Source organism: Biomphalaria glabrata, chromosome 7 (genome assembly GCF_947242115.1).
Source record: "Biomphalaria glabrata chromosome 7, xgBioGlab47.1, whole genome shotgun sequence".
Lineage (NCBI taxonomy): Eukaryota > Metazoa > Mollusca > Gastropoda > Planorbidae > Biomphalaria > Biomphalaria glabrata.
The window spans coordinates 3,213,941-3,237,772 of NC_074717.1; the positions used below are offsets into that span (position 1 = coordinate 3,213,941).

At 36.7% G+C, this 23,832-nt stretch overlaps 2 protein-coding genes across 3 annotated transcripts in view; one reads left to right on the forward strand and one right to left on the reverse strand.

The window, feature by feature from the left end:
* Window positions 1-23,832, reverse strand: part of LOC106067795 (uncharacterized) — a 262,134-nt gene that overhangs the window by 160,151 nt on the left and 78,151 nt on the right. The window lies entirely within an intron of this gene.
* Window positions 12,803-23,832, forward strand: part of LOC129927109 (uncharacterized) — a 48,242-nt gene continuing 37,212 nt past the window's right edge. The window contains exon 1 of the mRNA XM_056034310.1: window positions 12,803-12,960. Within this exon, the coding sequence (XP_055890285.1) occupies window positions 12,888-12,960 (73 nt within the window). The 5' untranslated portion in view covers window positions 12,803-12,887. The remainder of the gene's footprint in view (window positions 12,961-23,832) is intronic.

Here is a 23,832-nt window from a genome sequence, read left to right on the forward strand (position 1 = left end):
ACCACAGTGACTCAGTTGTCTGAGACGGCTGTGATTAGAAGATGGCTATATGGTTTGTTTTGGAGGTTGTATCTCCTAGGGCAGTTTTTTCCCAAACTTCTCCTTAAAGAAACACTACGTACAGTCTGAGGAGTATTTAAAGAAACTGTTTGCTTATTTTTTATTTTATTTTTTTTGGAGAGAGATTAATTAACAGGGTGGCATTCTAATGAATTATGTCAGTAGTTCGTGGAACACCTATTCAGGCTTCACGGAACAATAGGGTTCCGCGGAACACAGTTTGAGAAACACTGTCCTAGACTCTCGAACAAAGCTATGACGAACATTTTGGGCCTTCACCGCAAATAGGTTTTTTTTTTAATCACGTACAAATCAATAATAACAAGGTTACAAAGACAGTTTGTGTGGAAACACAAACTCAAAATCGGCCCCCGAAGAGGTCCACCCAGGCAGGCTTCAATATTTTGAGAAAGAACATCCAAATGAAATTATATCAAAGACAAATGAGAGATAAGAATGGAGAAAGAAGGTTAACAGATCTTGTGTAGTGCCCCAACCGTACAGCAGATCAAAGAATAGGTGTAAGTGAATGTAAAGTTAGATGTGAACCTGGCCTAACTAGTTCCCCTTTTAGACCTAGTGGTCTATAGGGCAGATGATGTAAAGTTCATCTGTTTTTGTGGCCTACGGTTAGCGAGTGTGTCATGTAGCCAGCACAACGACCAACCGCCTATACTTTTCCCCAACTAATGTCAGGTACCCATTAGAGCTGAGTGGACTCAGAGGCGCCCAAAGATTCCAAAGTTGAAAATCCCAGTCTTCACCAGGATTTGAACCCGGGACCCCGGTTAGAAAGCCAAGCGCTTTACCGCTCAGCCACCGGGCCCCCTGGCCTAACTGATGTCTTATAATTGATCTAATTGTTTTTAAAAGGCTCAATCTCTTATTTTTTTTTTTTTTTTTTTTTTTTGGTTAAGAAATTATAATTCATTTAATATCTACTAATTTGTAGTCATTTTGAAAAAATAAATAAATAAAAATAAAACATGAGTGGTCAAGAAATTACAATTCATTTAATATCTACTAATTTGTAGTCATTTTCAAAAAATAAATAAATAAAAATAAAACATGAGTGGTCAAGAAATTACAATTCATTTAATGTCTACTAATTTGTAGTCATTTTCAAAAAATAAAAATAAAACAATAGTGGTCAAGAAATTACAATTCATTTAATATCTTCTAATTTGTAGTCATTTTCAAAATCAATAAAAATAAAACATGAGTGGTCAAGAAATTACAATTCTTTTAATATCTACTAATTTGTAGTCATTTTCAAAAAATTAAAAATAAAACAATAGTGGTCAAGAAATTACAATTCATTTAATATCTTCTAATTTGTAGTCATTTTCAAAATAAATAAAAATAAAACATGAGTGGTCAAGAAATTATAATTCATTTAATATCTACTAATTTGTAGTCATTTTGAAAAAATAAATAAATAAAAATAAAACATGAGTGGTCAAGAAATTACAATTCATTTAATATCTACTAATTTGTAGTCATTTTCAAAAAATTAAAAATAAAACAATAGTGGTCAAGAAATTACAATTCATTTAATATCTTCTAATTTGTAGTCATTTTCAAAATCAATAAAAATAAAACATGAGTGGTCAAGAAATTACAATTCATTTAATATCTACTAATTTGTAGTCATTTTCAAAAAATAAATAAATAAAAATAAAACATGAGTGGTCAAGAAATTACAATTCATTTAATATCTACTAATTTGTAGTCATTTTCAAAAAATAAATAAATAAAAATAAAACATGAGTGGTCAAGAAATTACAATTCATTTAATGTCTACTAATTTGTAGTCATTTTCAAAAAATAAAAATAAAACAATAGTGGTCAAGAAATTACAATTCATTTAATATCTACTAATTTGTAGTCATTTTCAAAAAAAAAAATAAAAATAAAGCATGAGTGGTCAAGAAATTACAATTCATAAATATCCACTAGTTTGACAACGCTGTCAATTGTAGTCAAACTGAATTTAAGTTATCTTATCTTGTAGACATTTTCCAAAAAAATTAAACGAAACAAAGGGAACTCTGTAGTGTGATTGTATCCAATTAGTTTATGTTTCCTTTTAAGCACTTGGCATTGTCATTGTCACTTTATGGTTAAAGGGGACTTAATGTATTGAACTTGGTGGTAGTACGAAGAGGAAAAAGTGACTGATTTCATCCTAAGCCTCCATTCTGTCTCGTCAAATAGTATTTTAGACATATAATAATATTTAATTTTACACAACAGAACAACATCTTTTCTATAAAGTAATACAGAGAAAAAGGACTTCCTTGATAAGTGGCCTCAGTGTTTTTGCTTTAACAGTAACAATATTCTACATAAATGAGTTTATTAACAAAGCTGCACAGCAACATTAACAATCTTTCCGGAAATTGACTTTGTAGCAATGCTATGTTCCCAGGTAGTTGCAAGTAATTAGGCAAGGCAAGCTAATCTAGGTTATACAGCTGCCTTGTATGCCTTGTGTATTTAAAAAGACTGATCAGGGAACAGGTTAATCCCTCTCACGACAATTTTTAAAGGTCTCCTTGAGATGTAAGAGGGCTACTCTAGCATCATCAAGGTGGCCCTTGGGTCTGTTAGAATCGTTCTGGGATAGTTAACCAAGCAAAGGTGCTGCTGTATCACAATTGTTCAGGGTTCTGTTAGGGTCATGTGTAAATTATTTCAGGATAGGGGTGTCGATTAAGGATTCTTTTTTCTCTCATTACGAGGGGTTTAAAAAAAAAATATAAATAAAAATAAAAAAAAAATTGATAAATAAATAAAAAATAGTTAATTTGTCTTAAACTATTACATTATTCATAAAAGATTCTTGACTTTCAGTTGTCTGCCCTTGTCTATATTCTTTAGGATTATTGGTTTTGGTTATTTTTGTTTCTAGTCTCTTCGCAGGCTCCATTCAGTTGCGTCTTGTTTTCTTGTTCCTTTGTTTCCCGGTGTGTCTAGGATGAGGCTGCTGCTAAGATCTAGACATTGTCATAGTGTTCTTGTTACGTTTCCTCAGGCTTGCCGTGTTCTGTGAGTGTTGTACAGACACACTTGATGTTGACTTGTGACATGCTCTCCGATCATGTGATCAAAGAGGACGTAACCGCGAGGGAGAAATAATTCTTCTAAAGTGTTGACTTCCCTTTAAAAAAACAGTTCTTGAGTAGTTTTCCATAGATAAATAAAGTTCAATTTGATTCCTATCCCACATCTCTCAGCCCAAACTCTCTTTAACCCAGGTACATACACACTCTCACACACTCGCATAACCACTTAAACTAACTGACATAATACCAATAGAGTAACTTTACAGAATGATTACAGTATTTAGATTTTTATCTCTGAGGTCTGACAATTTAATCAAGGACAATAAATTATACAATAATTACAATTTCTATCTAACCAGTATAGTTATCAATTCTATGTTCAATTATTTTTCTAAATATTAACTCTAGATTATAAGGATTTAAAGATACATTGTTATTAACAACTTTAATTCTACTGTGCCACACAAGACTTCTGTATTCACTCACTATTATTAGATTAAATTTATGAATCATCTTACTTTTGATTTTAGGCAATTTATTTAAAACAATGGCTAGGTTAAGATTAACATTGGTGTTACAGTTTGCCTCTAGTAGGACTTTCATAGTGCATCTAACATTATCAAATATTTTACATTTTAAAAACATATGGCTTTCATTGTTACCATTATCTGTGTGACAGAAAACACATGTGTGTACATTTCTTTTCTTACTTCCTACAGGGGTCATCCCGAAGATTAGTCTGTATGTTATTTCTCTGGCTTTGGGTGTAATGTGTTTGCTGTGTAGGTTTATAAAAGTGTCTCTGAAATCTATTACACCTAACTCTCTACTCCATTTGATCCTATTGAATAATCTTTCTTGTAACTGTTTCTTAAGTGTTGTATATGTGTCCTTTAATTTACTGTGTATTAGATGTTCATTGCCAGGGAGTATTCTTGATATGGATCTGTAAAATGGATGTGTGTTTGTACCAAAGTGGTGTGGGGTGTCATTTTTTATTGGAATTATTTTATTTAACCTTAAGCCGTAGTAGTATATTGTTAATGGAAAATTGTTTGGGTTCTTGGCTACTTGTCCTATGTATTTTAATCTAAGTGCTTGTATTTTGGTTCTGATGTCCTGTAAGTTTATCCCCCCATCCTCTTTGTTTTGTATAAGTGTTGTGTGTTTAATGTTCCTGATAGTGCTTTTAAATATAAAATTCCTAATGATTGTGTTTATGCTTGGTATAAAAGTTGGTGGAGGTTCTGTGATGTTTGCTAAATAAACTATCTTCGGGATGACCAGGTTGTTTACTAGTATTGCTCTACCAAATATAGTAGTTGCTGTATAATGAAATCTTTTAAGTGTGTTTTTGGTTTTGTTTAAAATATTTTCCCACTGCTGTGTGTGGTAATATGTTGGGTTGCTTGTCCACGTGACGCCGCATATTTTAATTGCCTTCTCTATTTTAAGGTTAAAGGGGATGTTTAAGGGGATTTCCCACCTGCCCAATCCCATAATACAAGATTTGTTTATGTTGATTTTTGACCCGCTTGCCCTCCCAAATTGAATAAACTTATCTATGATTGCGGCTATGTCTTTTTCTGAGGAGGGAAAAAGGGTGGTGTCATCAGCGTATGCTTTAACTTTAACTACGGGCGTGGGGCCTGGGATTTTTATCCCCGTGATTCCACTATCTAGCCTGATGGTTTCTAAAAGGGGTTCTAGGCAAAGGGTGTATAAAAAGGGAGAAAGGGGACACCCTTGTCTAACAGATCTTCTAATAGGGATACTGCCACTAAGGGTTTGGTTTATTATGAGTTTGCTTGTGGCATCAGTGTAAACTAGCTTTATGTATTTCTTCATTCTTCCATCTGTCTTCGTCTTGTCTAGTATTTTGAAAAGGTAATCATGGTCTATTCTGTCAAAGGCTTTTTCCTGGTCAATAGAAAAGAGGGCTGCTTTCAAGTCTTTGTCTTTACAGTAATATATAATGTCTCTTAAAAAATGGTTAAGTTCGTCGATGTTTTTGTCTGGGTTGCTACAGTATTGGTCCTGTCCTATTAAGTGTGGTATGAGGGGTTTTAGTCTTAGAAAAATCATTTTCGTCAGGAGTTTGTAGTCGGTGTTTAGAAGTGAGATCGGTCGAAAGTCGCTAGGTGAGGTGTTGTTTTCTTGTTTTTTTGGTAGAAGTGTGATGTATGCTAAGTTGAAATCTCTAGGTAACTGTTCTGTCACTAACATGTCGCTGTATAGATTTAATAGTAGGGGTCCTATTTGGGGAAAAAAGGCTTTGTAAAATTCAAACGTCAGACCGTCTGGGCCAGGGGATTTGTTGTTTTGTGTTGTATCTAAAGCAGCCCTCAGTTCGTCTAGCGTAAAGGGAGCGTCTGTCTCTATCTGTTCTGTAATTGGTATTTCTTTGCAGTTCTGTAAAAATACTTTTTGTGCGTTGTCGTCCGTCTGTTCCTTGTCATACAAGTTAGTAAAGTGTTTCGTAAATGTGTCTGTTATTTTGTCCAGGTCTTGTATAGTTTCTCCTTTACTATCAACAATGTTGTCAATAGTTCTGTCAATTTGAATGTTTTGTTCTGCTGATAAAAAAAGTTTGTTAGGCCCTTCGGTTATTTTTTTACTTTTGCACCTCAATTCCGCTCCTTTGTATTGATAGTTAAATAGTTCTTCTAGTTGTGTTAGTATATGTGTTTTGGCTGCTTCGTCTTCTTCGTGTGTTAGTAAATTTTTAAGTCTTTCCTCTTCTTTTTTCCTTTTTGAGTTAACTAGTGTGGCCAGTATTTGGCTTTGCTGCTTAATGGAGCTTTTAATTAGCGTCCATATTTGTGTGACTTTGAAATGGGGTGTGTTTGAGTCATGTATTATATTTTTGAGGAGGTTTGCGATTGTTTTTAAATAGAGCGGGTCATTTAGGAGGTAGTTGTTAAGTTTCCAGATCGGTGTTTTTTGTTTTTTCTTTTTTAGTTTTGGGTTCAGCAGTTCCACTAAGACTCCTTTGTGGTCTGTATATTGTAACGTCTCTACGAGATGTGTTACACTTTTTGTTTCGCACGCCCTTGGCACATACACTCTATCTATCCGTGTTTCTATTTGGTGTGCCTTGTCCCTGAACGTGGTGACCCGGCCCGTGACCTCTACTTCTCTATAGGCATCTACTAACCGGAAAGCCTTGATGACTCCCCCCAAATAGTCATGCGTTTTAATTGTTACATGAGGAGTATGACCCTCTGTGTTTGTGTTTTGCTTGTCTAATTGGGAATCAATGTAATTTAAATCACCCCCTACTATCAAATTTTCTCCTGCGTACTGAGTGTGTAGAATGTCACTTAGCATTCCAAAAAACTCGTGTTTCTCTTTTTTTTGAGCGGGTGCATAAATGTTGACTAACGTGTATGTGTGTTTTTGTGAGCTTGTCCTAATTATTACTATCCTCCCGCTATTGTCTTGATATGAGTGTGTGGTTGAAAACCTATTGGATGTTTGTAAAATGGCTGTCCCTCGTGGCTTTCTACCTAAACTAAAATAACCCTCCCGGAGGCCCATAAGAGAGACTGCTTTTTTGGCCTTGTACTCTAACTGTGTGTTGGTCTCTTGCAGAAAGATAAAATCTGGCTTGTATTTCCTTGTGAGGTGTGCTATGTAGGTGTGTTTATTGTTAAGCCCTCTGATGTTGAGTGTCAAAATTTTGATGTCTGCCATGAGTGTGTGAGATTGGTTTGCGTGTTTGTTTTTCTATTGTGTGTGTGTGCGTTTTATCTTTAAGAGTTGCTTTGTTGTTTATGTGTTTGAATGTGTGTTAGGGTCCTCGCCCTCATCTATGACTAGCACTGACGGGGAGTCTGGAAAGTTCAGCTCGAGCTTGAACTGTTCTTCCTCTCTTTTCTCCTCCTCTACCCGGGGATCCTCGTTTAGATCCTCTGATGAGGAAGAGAGAGAGAGAGGGCCCTCTTTCTTGTTATTTTGGTTGGGGTGGTGGGTGCTGAACTTGCCCCTCCGGATGTTTTAATTTTTTTACTTTGCTTAGATTTGTTTTCAGGGCTGTTAGGTGGGGGGAGACCACTTGGAGTAGCTCCCATAGCTTCTATTTGTTTTTTTCCCCCTCCTTTGCTGCTTTCAACCATTGTGAAGCCATCTTTTTTTAGCTGTTGATCAATCTCGGATTGCTTTTTCTCTCCCTCCCCTTTAAGGGCCATGGCATAGGAGATTTTCCCTCCTACCTCCTTTGCACCTTCTGTGGGGTTTTGGTCCCGTCTGGGGTTCGCCCTATTTGGACACTGGTTTGACCAGTGCTGATCCTGTCCGCAATGCCAGCACTGTTGTCTACGTCCCGGGATGGTCACGAGGACCTTGTAGGTCCTCGGATCGTCCTCATATCGTAACTGAATATAATGGGGGAGTTCAGTCTGTTTGCGGAGTTTGATCCAAGCCGCCCACTTATCTGAGTTGCCTAGCTTGATTGGCTCTATCTTGGAGCCTTCTTCTGCAAAGGCTCCAAAGATTTCTCCTATCTTTGATTTGTTTATGGTTGGTGCTACCCAGTGAAGGGTAACCCTGATTTTTTCGTCTTCTAAGGTACAGACATCTACCTTGAAGTCCTTATCATTCCCGAATGATTTCCCTAGTATACGGGTTCTCACTCGGGCGGATGTTGGGGCCAGGAACCAGACAAAGGGGTTCTCGAAGCGATAGAGAGAACTCACTTCGTCCGGTGTTAGTTTCAGGCACTCTATTAGGCTTGCCATAGTGGCCTTAACAGCCCCTTGGCCTGACAGCTTTAGAAGCAAGGTACCTGGGGCGTGGACAAGTCCACCATCCAGGTCCTTTTTTTCAATAAAAAATGTCTTATTTGACATTTTTACAAGGGTTTATCACAAGTACAGAGACAGAAAAGAGACGATAACTACACTACAAACTACACAGTACTTTACTACACAACCCTCGCGCCGTCCACTCTAAACAGTAACACACAAAAATCCGCAGAATCACAAAAAAAAAAAACAACACAGAAACACAAGTAATCCACAGAAATAAATCCTCAAGTGTTAGCTACTTAATCAATCTCTTATTCGAATCCTCAAAATAAAAAAATTCCGCAATAAAAAAAATGTTCAGAAAAATGAAGTTTATAAGATTGGTATTTAGTTTAAAGTAGGTCTAACTTATAATGCATACTAATTAGCTTTTTCTCTTTAAAAAACTGCTTGCATAACTGATTTTAAAAATTAGATTTTTCGCTTTCAGAAAAAAAAAGTAGCCGTTGCATCAGAACTTTGAATGGTCTAAAATATTGTGATGTCGGATTTTCAATATCTTTTCTAGTTTACGAGATCTAAACGGGACGGACGGACAGACGAACAGACGGACAGACATTTCGCACAAAAATAATAGCGTCTTTTCCCCTTTCGGGGGCCGCTAAAAATGAATACTTTGCATACATCTAGACTAGATCACCACTAATCATAAATACGTATTGTAAATCCTAAATATCGCCACTAATCATAAATACGTATAGCCACTAACCAAAAAACGTATCGTAAATCCGAAATATCGCCACTTATCATAGATACGTATCATCAATCTTAAATATTGCCACTAATAATAAATAGGTATCGTAAGTCCTAAATATCGCCACTAATCATAAATGCCTATTTAATCCTAAATATCGTCACTAATCATAAATACGTATCGTTAATCCTAAATATCACCACTAATCATTAATTCGTATCGTAAATCCTAAATATCGCTATATTAGTTGTTTTGGTAATTTTGGTATCCAGCCTGGCATGGGATGGGGGAACTCACTGCAATGGCTCAAGGGACCTTGACCATGACCAAACATTTGTGTGGAATTCATCATCTGGTTAATGGGGGCCTTCAGACAGAAGGGTTTCTCAACAGCAAATCCTGAATCCTGTTCACTTGGATACAATCCTTTTCGAGTCAACGGTTCATAAAGGGGATTAATCTCGAACTTTGTGGACACGTCGAAGATGGCCCCCCCCCCTTTTGAGTCTCGAGACCTGTGACGTCACTCACGTTGCGTAGTCCTAAATCTGGCCTGACAGACGTCTACCTACAAGCTTACTTTCAATCATTCCTGGTGGCTTTTATAAGTCTTAACAAACGTTTAGTCGATGTGTCATGTATTTAAATACAAAACTATGGAATCAAGAAATTATTTGGGGGTGGGGGGGGGGAGCAAAGAAATGAGAAAAGAGTCCTTGTAATCACAACAAATTTCCGTAAGGATCAATAAAGCAGTCTTAGTCTTAGTCTTCATTGGGAAACCCTGCTATTATATATAAGTTATAATAATAATAATAATAATCTTTATTATCCGTAAGGAAATTTGTCTTACAATTTGTGTATTACACCAAACAAAAAACATTATAACTATAAGAAACCAAAAGTGTACATTCACACCAGACTCACTCATAATTTACATGTGACAAAGTTTATATCAGATTGTTCTTATTTAATGATTTGATTGCCAGGGGAACAAAAGAGTGTTTGTGTCTTTTTGTCTTTGCTATCGGTGTCTTGTATCTCTTTTGTGATGGTAATGTTTTAATGTAATAATTTACACCTAGAATTTGGGTTCGGCCTATGAAAGTGCGGCGCCCACTGTGACCGCTTAGGTTTGCAGTGACCTTAGGCCGACACTGTGTATAGATGTTATCTTATAAAATACAGACGTTACTTCAAATAAGAAGATGAAGGTAGGATGAAGGGTAGAGGATTCATAGAGAAAAAAAGATAACCCAGACTGTATCATGATGTAAATATGTAATTACTCTCACGCTTAGGATAAAGTGAACTAGAAAAAAAAAAGAAGACATTTCTATTCATCCATTTAATCTGTTCTCTATAATTGGTAGAAGCGGATGTAGTCAATAAGGAGACGACTTATCGATAAAATACAAGTATTGTTAACTCTTGATTCACAATGTACTGATGTAAACTTAGGTTCTAATACAGTACCAGGACATAGGAAGGGCTACACACTTGCTGGGTGGCATGTGCTGAATCTTGTTGTGATTTAAATAATAAGCCAGTTACTATAGAGCAGCTATTATAGCTGCATTCAGTTACAAAGAGCCATCCAAACGTGCGCGTGTGTGTGTGTGTGCGCGCGGTGTGTGCATGCATATGTGTGTGCGTGGTGTGTGCGCGTTTGGTGTGTGTGTGTGTGTGCGTAGTGTGTGTGTGTGTGCGTGGTGTGTGCGCGTGTGGTGTGTGTGTGTGTGTGCGGTGTGTGTGTGTTTCTTGGTTATACAAGTTTCGGGTGTTCTTTCAGATCTGAAGATAATTACATCAGGGTCGGCCTTCGGCATAGGCAAAGTTAGCAGTGGGCAGAGTTCAAGTCCAGGACTAACGAGACCAACAGATGACAGACCATACGACGATACAGCAGTCTTGTTGTAAACTAAATTCTAAACTGTTTTACATACAAGTCATTGACGTAGCTAGGGATTTGGGTGTCCCCGGGGGGGGGCTTGACCTCCCCAGCATTTTGGCATTCGACATCATGACCTGAGATAATGACGAAATATTTAATATAAAAAAACAAATCTGGCACACTCATTTGTGTAACCCGTCAAGTGGAGGCCCGAGGGGATGATGTTCACTGATACAAGTGTTTTTCCTTTTGCTAAAAAATTAACATTTCTATAAATAGTTTTTAACGACTCACAAAAAGTGAATACTCAAAACTTTGCATTAGGTCCACCTGAGATTGAAAGACTCGAATATGTTGTCAGTGCTGAGTGCTGACAGTGCCAGATATGTTTTACTGTGATTACAGGGTCGGACTGGGTGTCGAAATCGGCCCGGGCATTTCTATACAATCCGGTCAATAACTAGCATATCATATGATGGGCATACCATTCTAGACCTAACTGTCCTCTAAGTCATTATGTTAAGTTTGATAATGTATCGATACGCATGCATACAGTGAACTCTAAATCTTGATACAAATATAGACCTTATGTTGCTTTTTAATCGTTAAATGTGTCGGCCCTAATAGGGTGAAGGCTTACTAGTAGCACTATCTACGGATGTAGGCTATCACAATATTACGAAAATGTGTAGCATTAAAATCTATTACACTGTAGAGTCCGTGAACATTATTTTTTTAACACAACGCTCAGATGGCCTTTTTATGAAGTTTTATAAGCTTTAAAAATTTGATGCCTGCTTTAATGACATCCATGCGGCCCTTTACTGGCCCTACCAGCTCATTTGGGTACCGGCCCACCGGGCATTTGCCCGAATGCCCATATAGCCAGTCCGCCCCTGAGTCTGTGAAGCAGTGAATACATGTCCTATGATGCCAATAAAGTGGTCAGTGGCATTCTTTTTCTGTAATAAGCGAATTCTCGGGATTATAAAAGTATACGTGAAAGATGCAAGAATTCGATGGACAACGAAATGTATCGTTTTGGGTTCAGTGTGTAGTTTTTGTTTAAAAAAAAAAGGTTTAAAGATCCTTCTTTAAAAATATAGGTTTATCTTTGGGTAAGAACTCCGTCCTTAAAACTATATCTACCTATCATGTACAAAGTTATTTCCCTTATTCGATATGAAACAAAATAATTCAATACTTATAATTAATTGAGAAATTGAGTATTTTTTGTTCACTGATTGATGTTTTGTTAGGTACAATTAATGTTTGTCTAAAATATAACTTGATCTGAGTAGGCGTGAGGGAGAAATAGCATTAACAATTTTTTTAAGGGGACTAAACCCAACAAATTTAGCCATATTTGTGAAAAAAAAAAACTGAAGAATTAGTTTCCCTTGTTGCTATTGAACAAAATAATGAATTACCAGTGATTAATTAAACATACAAAAAAAAAACTGACTCACCTCCACATGACATGTCTAAGAAAAATACTGAATGTCAAATGGCAAAAGAAAAAAAACAACTAAATACTGAAGTCCTACAAAGAGCGTGTCTGCAAAGCATCCACACAATCCTGATGCAGTCCTAGCTGGGATGGGCAGGACACGTCTGCAGAATGGAAGACCGCCGCATCCCCAAGCGACTCTTGTATGGCCAAGTAGGAGAAGGAAAGCGCTCGCAAGGCGGACAAAGAAAAGGCTTCAGGCACACCCTCAAAGCTTCTATGAAGGCGTTCAGCATAGACCCAGCCAGCTGGGAGACAATAGTACATGATTCGCGCTGTGAAAACTGGCGACTCCTCGAGCCGACGTGCTAACCACTCTGCTTGTGAGGTGCTTATGACTAGAGAAGATTATGTTGTTATTTATTATTTGTTTCAGTTTACAGCAAAGACCTATAAAGGGGACTAATTCATCTTCTACCACCACATTAGTCAAGTTCAATTTATTTACATTGTACCAACCCAAAAAATTTCATTACCAATAGTTTATAAATTAATTGGTTAATTTTGTTATTGATTCTTGTGTTGTGAAGTAAAAGAAATGATTGTGCAAAATTTCAGCTTGATCCGAGATTGAGTGTTGGAGAAATAACGTGTACAAACGTTTTACCTGAGTGGGTTGAAATAAGCTTTGTACAAAAATATAACGCTTCTATTTACGAATTAGTTTCAAACTACTTGACTGACAATGGAATAAAGATATATCTAGTTTGTTTTTGTTTGTACAATTCCCAAAACGCTCAACGTAATTACGCCTCTAAGTCACTCTAAGATGATTGCCAGAATCGATTACAAACCAAAAGCTGAGGCTTAAAAGACAGCCCGCTTCTGACACCACACAGATTCTTGCAACGTAATGCAGTTACATCACATCTACAATATGTTAGTTCAAAGTGTTGTTTCCTTGCTTCTCTTGACCATGCTTTCGGGTAAGTCTGATTTATATTATATTCAATCTGCGCATAACGTTGGAAGTACTTCATCGAAAACGAAAGAGATTTATCTCTAATTTAATTAAATTTAATTTAAATAATTTGAGGCAAAGTGTAGAATTGGAAGCCCCTTCCCGCGTTTATAGACTCCATAAGAATGAGTACTACTGTACAGTAAGGTGACGCGTGAGTGTAGCCGGGAGAGAGGGGGGGGGTTGAGGTGCTACCTACTACCAGAAACAAGATGTAGCAATTTTGTGACTGTTGTTTTGTTTTATTTGATTTTATTGGAGCATAGATTTTAGTGTTTCACTTGTGCTAGCCCCAGCGTCGGCAGCATTCTATTTAGTTGTATGTTTCTGTTGTGTTGTCTTTATGTGAGAAAACCTACTACCCGAAACAAGATGTAGCAATTTTGTGACTGTTGTTTTGTTTTATTTGATTTTATTGGAGCAGAGATTTTAGTGTTTCACTTGTGCTAGCCCCAGCGTCGGTAGCATTCTATTTAGTTGTATGTTTCTATTGTGTTGTCTTTATGTGAGAAAAGAGTCCATGTGATCACAACACGTTTCCATAAGGATCAATAAAGCAGTCATAATTTTAGTCTTATGACTCTAAGGATCAGGTTGAAAAAAATAATTAAAACTAGCAGAACTTTAAAAATCCTTTTCTAAAAAAAAAAAATCAAAGCATGTCTAAACGGAACAACTCCGTCCTTAAAACTACATCTACCAATGTACAAGTTATTTCCCTTATTCGATATCAAACAAAAAAATTAATTAACTAATTTTGTATTTTGTTTAGTGATTCGTGTTTTATTAGGTACAATAAATAGTTGCTTAAAGCATGCATGGAACTATACTAATGGAACACCAGCTTGAGTTTTTTACAAAGCCAAAGAGAGTCGAAGTGCCGTCGCGCATCATTTTTGCGCATGGTGCAATGTGAAATCCATGATGATGCCAAAGAAGAGATTTACTCCGTCAGTCCCTTGCAATGGGTGTAAAACTTTCGTACGCTCTATTTGATTAGATGTGTAAAAACGTCATCCATTTTCTGACTATCTGATATAATACATAAAATTTTCCCGAATAAGAGATCGTCACAAAAGTTATTTTTTTCGACCACCCTATAAAATGCCACTTTTTTTCAAAAAAAATAGAATCTAAATTCCGAAAATACAATCTTGCAGTGTTTCTGTGTTTGGTTTATTTACACTAAATCTGGATGAAGACCCGTCTACCGTTCCGCTAAATGTGTAGGCCTATTTGTTACGATATAGGCCTACTAAATTGCACGAAATAAAAATAAAAATAGGAGGCCTAATACAGTTTTGACACTCCAAGCTACGCATTTCTAATCGTTTTTTTTTTTATTATTATTATCGAAAGGACTAGGCTATAGGCATACACGTCTCGTGGGAAACAAAGAAAAAGTTCATCTCGGTAATATTGTAGCCTAAATAAAATGACAAAAAAAAAAAAAAAAAAAAAAACTATAGCCTAATCTAAAATGAAATAGATCTAGAGCTAGATTTTCTTGGACAAAAGATATAAAATAAGTATAAATAATAAGTCATATGAATCTGATAGATCTAAAACAAATACTGATAGTCATTCATTAATTAATTATTAGAATTACTTGACTACCAACTGGGTATTTTTATTGCCAAAATACAATGTATTTTATGTGCATTTATTAAAAACAACAACCAAAAATTAAGCGTTCGACGCAACTAGATCTAATATTGATAATAGGCTATAGATTCTAGTTCTAGATCCAGAAAGCTACTTCTCTAATTCAGTTTTTCTAGTTTAATTCTAGTTAGATCTAGATGTCTAGACCAGCAGTAGATCTAAATTTAGCCAGGGTTTTTGTCATGGAATAGATCTATAAACCTGCAGCCGCCTACTGATCACGATCATATTATAACAGATACTATTGATGAGATACTCTCTCTACTTCATATAATACATTATATAGACTAGATTCCGACTTTAGCTCATAAAGTCTAATCCAAAGTATACTAGTAAAGTCACAAAGTGTAAATCATTATATTTATATATTCAAATAAAAAATTTATAGGCCTAAATGAATCGAATAATCAGTCACTAATTTGACCAATCTAAATTGTTATTTTTTAAATGACAAGTGTTATTGATGACTTCTGACTTGTACACGAGTTGCAGAGATTCTAGCTTTTATTTTGATGACATGTTACGATATATCAATGATATTTAGATAAACGCAAGTACCTAGTGGAACAGAGAGAAGGACCATTTAATATAAGGCAAAGAAGTAAGATGTTTATAATCCATCAAACTCACAGAGGACTTGTGTCATTTGTGACGGCATTTCATGCATTTACAGAAGCTACAAACTATGCTACAAAAATGATAGGCTTGTCTTTGATTCCTAAGACTTATGAGGAATGCTATGTTTCCAGAGGCTACTCAGCCCCAGCTGTGACCTACATATTATGCCACACTGAGCACAGGCATAACCATTGTCCACCTGTGGCAGAATCAGTTTTTTTTTTTTTGCCGTCTACCCTCTGCAATTAATTTTCATTGGTGTATACCACACCTTTGTAAGTGACCTCCAGCTGTCTCGTTCTGAAGCTGTATGCAACCAGGTGCTCTTTTATTCTGTCAGTTAAAGTAAGTTGGCGCCTAAGCTTGTCTTTAAAGCATTTCTGTGGTACCTCTTAATGTGCATATGACATGTTAGGCAAATAGGTTTTGCCTATCGGAATGCCATTTCGGAAAGTATAGGTGTTTAAAATGAGACTCCAAATATCTGGACTTCCAGTTACCAAGAAAATAAGCTTAGGTTTCAAAGAGACGACACTGGCATTTCAGCTAAGACGATCAGTAAAATTAATAGCAACTTTAATTGCAGTCCACCAAACAAGATTTAAAAAAAAACAAGTGTGGCTTCAATAGCATTGATGATATTTAGTTTACTTTTATCTCATTTACTAGTATTACTATTTCATTGACTAAGGTTTTTTATTGTCAAATAGGCATAAGTACATGTACTAGTTCCTGCAATTTGATGAAAAATAATAATTAAATTGTGTATAGTCTATATACAAATATTTATAAGAGATCACAGCTTAGCTTAATTTACTTAATATTTTAAAACTATGATTTTGTGTTCTGACTCTACTCTAAATAATTATATTTTATTTTAAGAATGCAAAGTTGGAAATTCTGTTCTGATGAAAAAAAATTTATTAAACTAAAGTAGATGTTTATGGTTCTTTTGTATTTATTTTTAAATTATTTATTCATTAAAAATTAATTGGTCATTAACATTTAAACTTGAAGTAAAGATCAAAAACACAAATTCAATACATATGCAGATCACAGCCCATCACTTAAATGCATTTACTGTCAATTCTACAGACTATTCATTTCAAAATGTTGCTTTAAATTGTTATATGACACAATCAAAGTACTGGTACGTCACATTGATGTAGGCCTAAAGCAGCTGAAATAATGACAAAGTTTCATTCACTAACTTGTACTGTCATTTATTATCAAATGTGTTAAAACTAATGACCTGTATATATAATTGATTAAGCAGGAGCATCAACAAATCTTGAACAATAATTGTCACAGAAAAACTTTATTCTTATCCAAACAATATACATTTACAATGTATTTAAACAAGTTAATTTATACAAATCTGTATGGCCTAAAGATTATGGCGTATTTTGAGCATTGTGTGAATAACAAGTTACATTATTACAAGAAAATAGTGTACTCATTTTTTAAATATTGTGGGTAATAAAAATTAAAAACTAATATGATACAATAAAATTGAAGCATTAGTCAAATAAAAAAAAAATTTCACTCAAGATCTATGTGAACTCTATGCTTGAAAAAAATCATTTTGAAATTAATTTAAAAAAAAAATTATGGTTCTTTAGTCAATGGAATGATAGCAGCAATTATTTAACAATTTCATGATTATCCATTCATCTCAATATACTTATAACTGAAAAATGATTCATAAGGTTTAGATACAACCATTTGAAATAATGATTATAATATTTTTTCCTAATTTGCTTAATTCAAATCTAATATAAACAAGATTTCCTCTGTCAAGAAACGTATAAGGGAACAACATGCATGTTCTTCTCTGTAAGTTTTGCAAAGGGAATTAAGAATATATGATGTTGCTTTTTTTGCCAACATTTTAAACCTTCGCACCAGGTTTTAGTTTTAAGGAGAATGCACCATATTTTATATGTTTACTTTTGTTAGATTCTTATTTTAATTTTTAAAAAGTAAAATTTCCCTTACATATCTTGCAATCTATGGGGCAGATGATATAAAGTTTATCAGTTTCTGTGCCCCATGGTTTGCGAGGATGTCATGTACCCAGCACAACAACCAACCACCTTTTAAAAAAAAAATCCCATTTCAGACCTCACAATCTATAGGGCAGATGATGTTAAGATCATTTGATTCTTTGGCCAGTTCATCATGATTGCAGCACAAAAACCAACCATCTTTACTTTCCAAAACGAAAGTAGCTACCCATTAGAGTTAGGTGGACTCAGGGGCACCCAAAAATCTAAAAAAATTAAATCTGAGTCTTCACAGAGATTCAAACCCATTACTTAACCATTCAGCCATGGATCCCTAAACTGCCTTTACTTATTCCTTACTATTGCCATGTATCCCTAGCCTTTTGAATTCTGAAATTGAAAATCCCAGTCTTAATCGAACCCAGGAACCCTCAGTTCAGAAGCCAAGTGCTTTACCACTCATTCACTGCACTCCCTATTGTTTTAATGGGGCTCAGATTAATAGTTTTCAAGTACAATATCAAACAGATTTAAAGAAATACTAAATCCAAACCTGTTGGCTGAATGGCAGGATATACATAAATATGTATAGAGCTTACAGTATAATATATATATCTTCAATTAAAATTGGTCCAAGACTTTTATTTTGCAACATGATGGGATTTTCCTTTCTGGTGGTGCTATGCAGGGGTCCAAGAATCTCATCTTTTCTCATAACAGAAAGTTATCTAGTTATAAAAATAAATAAAAGGATTTTTTAAAAATTTAAATATGTGTGACATATGTGTTGACCATGCTAAACATATATATGTTATTAAGTATAATTATATAATTTTGCCATTCTAAAAATAGTCTGTACCTAAAAAGAGATACTGTGTTAATGTGTAGACATGGCCCTGACCTTAATAGTTATGAATTATTACTAAAGGTGAAGGCAGATATTCAATTAATTTGATGGACATTGCACTCATCTAAAAGCAACTATAACATATAATATGATTTACATTTTCATGGAAAACTAGTTTTTCAAAAATACAAGTACTTCAGCTTATGAGAAAAGTGCATAGGGAAAAATTGCAGTACCTTACCTTTAAGAGGTGCAACCAATCATTGACTTGTCAGGAATGCATGCCTTTTTCTTGCATTTCCAAACATAACTGTAATTATACAAAATTTAGGTATATTGGCTAATTTCTTTTGAAAACATTTAAATTACAAAATAATATTATTAAATTGAATACATTGTTGTATCATTGTTGTATCAAGCATACAAATTATCAGACATAATTTTGCCTAATTTCATCTAACAGTTTATTGTAAAGGAATGGCCTGCACAACAGCCAAGGTATATTAGGCATTCATGAAAGATGAATTTGCTTAAGAGTGTTATAAAAAAAAAACTAGAGAAAAATGTTAAATTCCATCCCCGATATTTGGATGTTGACAGACCTGCCTACCAAAAAAAAGTCCAAATGCGTAACGCTGATGGTCAAAATGCGTATTTTGGCACCAGAATGCGTAACACTTAAGCTGGATCTAGATCTAATTATTCTAGAAGCTTAGATCTAGAAGACTAGTTGTCAAGATTTGACTACACTATGGCTAATGCACTAGCTTAGTAGGCCTATTAGATAGATCAAGAGACAGAATACTAATAGACTCTTGCCTCGTTGGGCCTCTCAAATCAGCTACAGACTTTAAGAAACAATTTAGGAAGGTGATCCAATTCCAAGATCTACAAACTATATAGTATAATATATAAGTTAGAGTCTAGCTAGAGATGCTAGATCTAGTCTAGAAGGCTGATCAATTAAAAATAAAATCAATCATTTCTTAAGTTTGTAAAATTATATTTTATAGATCTAATCTATCTATTTATAATATAGAAATCTATGTCTACTATTTTAATATTTAAAATGATATGGCTGATGATATTAATTATTTTAATTGAGACATTGACATACAAAGTAACAAAATAATTAGATCTTATACTAAGTCATAGACTCTACTTAACTTATAGATCTACTGTACTGTATTAAACCTTCGAGTTTACGTTCCACTATCTTGACTTGACTACATTGACTAAAAAGGGCACTATCACTGTGACTATGATTATTTATAGATCTAGAATACTAGTCTAGATTATTATCTATGATGATGATGATTATCTAGTTCTGGTAGATCTATAAGTATAATCAGTATAAGGTTCTAGATCTATTTAAGGATATTTTAAAAAAAATAACTCAATAGATCTAATAAAGTCATGAGATCCACTCTATTTTCTCTAAATCTAGACCATACATGAGATCAATATGAATGTTTATAGATCTAGATCTAGTCCACTCTACGTCTAGATCTATCGATCATCTATAGTCTATCCCCTATCCTACTATAGGCATAGCCTATAGAATAGTATAGCTGTATTGCCTGTAGTTAGTGTAGTACCTGTACTAATATTAGTAGATCTAGATCTATAATTATAATAATAATACTTTTTACTAGTAGAAAGTAGATTTATAATCTATCAATTCTATCTAATCTAAATCTAGACTTCACTTTTACATCACACGATTATTGATACAGACAGTGAATGAAACGAATGCAGTGATTATCATCATCAGGATCAAGACCAAAAGCATTATCAAAAGGGGGAATAACCTAGTTGTTTTTTAAATACCGACTTTAATCACGGATAGGAAGAGAGAGAAAATAAACTAATAGAAATAATAGAGCTCACAGACCTATATAAAATACCGACCGTAAATACGGATAGCTATGTAGATTGAATAAACAACTAAGAATCTAAACTATTACTAGCAGTAGTTTTGAATAGGGGGAGGAGAGAATAGTATATTATTATATAATTAATAAATATATTCTTATTAATTACATCTAAATAACAATAATTGCAGAAAAAAATAGTGGATCTAGTCTAGATGTGGCATTTGTATTTGATATAGACTAGGTCTAGGTGCAGAATTTTTGGATTAAAATATAATGTGCTGTCAACATGTAATATTTCTAAGTTAAAGTTGAGATTAATATTGAATTTAAATAGCTGTACGCATACCTGGACGTCTATCTAGTCAAATGTTAATGAAGTCAACATTAAATTATAAGTATAATAATTACATACCGGTACAGTAGGTAGTGGATCTAGATGAGGAAAAACATTATTTTAGACAGATGTAAGAGAGCAGTATTTGATATAGACTATGACTAGGTAATAGGTTTAGATTAAGTGTGTGTGTTAATGTGTGTGTGATAAGAACTGAATTTAAATACACCTTCATCTTGGTCTATATAGAGATTAATGATTAAATTTTAAATAGATCTATTTAGTAATATTTTGATTACCATTTAAATAAAATAATGTTGAGATCAATATTGTATTTAAATAAATCTAGGACTACTGCAACATTTCTTAATATGTCTGTCTAGAATAATGTTGAAATAAGTAAAATACGAAATTATATTTTTATTTCACCTATCATGCTGTCAACATTTACTTAAAATGGACATTATTATTGTGATCATATTTCTTTTAGACTTCGGGCCTATTAAAATCTCAATAGACAATATTTAGCATCGTTTTTTTCTTTCAATGCTGGATGAGTGGATCCCTGTTTTTTGTAGCAAAAGTTTTGGCCTTGTAAGGGCCCCGACTGGTCCAGCTCATACTAACCACATGGGCCCCATTTGGGGGAGGAACATTGGCCCAAACAGGCGCCTATAGTCTGGGCTCAGTCAGGGGGCCCAGAAAATCCCCTTGTGAAACCCCTGTGAAGCCTGTAAGGGGAAGGACTTGTGGGCCCCAACAGGGCCAAAGATAATTGGCCCTTTGGGGGCAATTAATGAAAGCCCAAACATGGCCCTTAAGGATCGAGTCTAGGCACAATGAAGGGGCCCAGATAAAGCCCAGATAGAAACCCTAATGGGGCTATTATGGAGCTAATGTTAAGGGTATGAAAGGGCTAACCACATGGGCCCCATTTGGGGATGAACATTGCCCCAAATGAGGGCCCTAAGGGCTGAGTCTGGTCTCAGTTTGGGGGCTAAGATGAAGCCCTGATGAAACCCTCACGGAGTCAGTGTGGGGCTAACATTTAGGGGCCTGAAAGGGCTAAACACATGGGCCCCATTTGGGAGGCGAACATTAGCCCAAATGGGAATCCTTAGGGCTGAGTCTAGGCTCAGTTTGGGGGCCCAGAGAAGCCCTGATGGAACCTTCATAGAGCTAGTGTAGGGCTCACATTGAGGGGCCTTAAAGGGCTAAACACATGGCCCCATTTCGGAGGTGAACATTAGACCAAATGGGGGCCCTTATGGCTGAGTCTGGTCTCAATTCAGGTGCCCAGATGAAGCCCTATTGGAACACTCCAAGAGCCATTGGGGGGCAAACACTGAGGGGCCTGAAAGGGCTATACACATGGGCCTCATTTGGGGGATGAAGGTTGCCCCAAACTGGCACAATCAGGGGGCCCAGATGAAGCCCGATGGAAACCTAATTGGGCTAGTATAGGGCAAACGTTGATTGGCCTGTAAGGGTTAACCACATGGGCCCCACTTGGGGGATGAACATTGGCCCAAATGGGCGTCCTTAGGGCTGAGTCTGGGATCAGTTATGGGGCCCAGATGAAACCTTATTGGAACCCTCATAGAGCTATTGTGGGGCAAACACTGAGGGGTGTACAAGGGCTATACACATGGGCCTCATTTGGGGGATGAACGTTGGCCCAAATGGGCGCAATCAGGGGGCCCTGATGAAGCCCTGATGGAAACCTAATGAGGCTAGTATAGGACAAACGTTGACGGGCCTGTAAGGACTAACCACGTGGGCACCATTTGGAGGTTGAACATTGGCCCAAACGGGCGCCCTTAGGGCTGAATCTGGGCTCAGTCAGGGGGCCCAGAAAATCCCCTTATGAAACCCATTTGGGGCCCATCTGGGGGATGAACATTAGTCCAAATGGGGGCCCTTAGGGATAAGTCTGGGCTCAGTTAGGAGGCCCAGTAAATCCCCTTATGAAACCTGTATGGGGCCAGTAAAGGAAAGTACTTGGCCCTTTGGGGGCAATTAATGAAAGCTCAAACAGGGACCTTAAGGATTAAGGATCAGGGGGCCTAGATAAAGCCCTGAATGATCCCTCTTGGGGCTAGTATGGGGCAAACAATAAGGGGCCTGTAAGGGCTAAACACATGGGCCCCATTTGGGGGATGAACATTGGTCCAAATGGACGCCCTTCGGGCTGTGCCTGGGCTAAGTTAGAAGGCCCTGGTGAAGCCTTGAGGGAACCCTCATGGGGCCAGTGTGGGCCAACCAAGAGTGGTCTGAAGAGTTAATCAAATGGACCCCATTTAGAGGATGAATGGGTGAGTCTGTGCTCAATTAGGGGGCCCAGATAACACCCTGCTGAAACCCACAAGGGGCCAGTGATGAGTGTAAACATTGAGTGGCCTGAAAGGGCTAAACACGGGCCTTTTTTGGAGGATGAATGGGGGCCATTAGGGATGAGACTGTCTTTAATCGGAGGGCCCAGATAAAACCCTGATGAAACCTACGTGGGGCCAGTGATGGGGGCAAAGAGATGGGCTTATTTGGAGGATGAATGGGGGCCGTTAGGGATGAATCTGTGCTCAATTAGGGGGCCCAGATAAAGCCCTGATGAAACCTACGCTAAACACATGGACACCATTCGAAAGATAAATGGTAGCTCTTAGGGGTGAGTTTGGGCTCATTAGAGGGCCCAGATAAAGACCGGATGAGTGGATCCCTGTTATTTGTAGCAAAGATTTTGGGCCAGGTAAGGGCACCAACTGGACCAGCTCATACTAACCACATGGCCCCCATTTGGGGGATGAATATTGGCCCGAACAGGTGCCTATAGGGCTGAGTCTGAGATCAGTCAGGGTGTCCAGAAAATCCCCTTGTGAAACCCGTGTGAGGCCTGTAAGGTGAAGGACTTGTGGGCCCCAACAGGGCCAAAGATACTTGGCCCTCTGGGGGCAATTAATGAAAGCCCAAACAGGGCCCTTAAGGGTCAATTCTGGTCTCAGTTCGGGGGCCCAGATGAAACCCTGATTGAACCCTCATGGAGTAAGTGTGGGGCTAACATTGAGGGGCCTGAAAGGTCTAAACACAAGGGTTCCCATTTTGGAGGGGAACATTGGCCCAAATGGGGGCCCTTAGGCCTGAGTCTGGGCTCATTTCAGGGGCCCATATGAAGCCCTGATGGAACCCTCAAAAGCCAGTGTGGGGCTAACATTTAGGGGCCTGAAAGGGTCAAACATATGGGCCCCCATTTCAGAGGTGAACATTGGCCCAAAGGGTGGCCCTTAGGGCTGAGTCTGGGCGCAATCAGGGGGCCAAGATGAAGCCCTGATGGAAACCACATGGGACCCATTTGGGGGATGGACATTGGCCCAAATGGGCGCCCTTATGGCTGAGTCTGGGATCAGTTATGGGGCCCAGATGAAGCCTTGATGGACTCCTCAAGGGGCTAGTGTGATCTGAAAGGGTTAATCACATGTGCTCTATTTAGAGGATG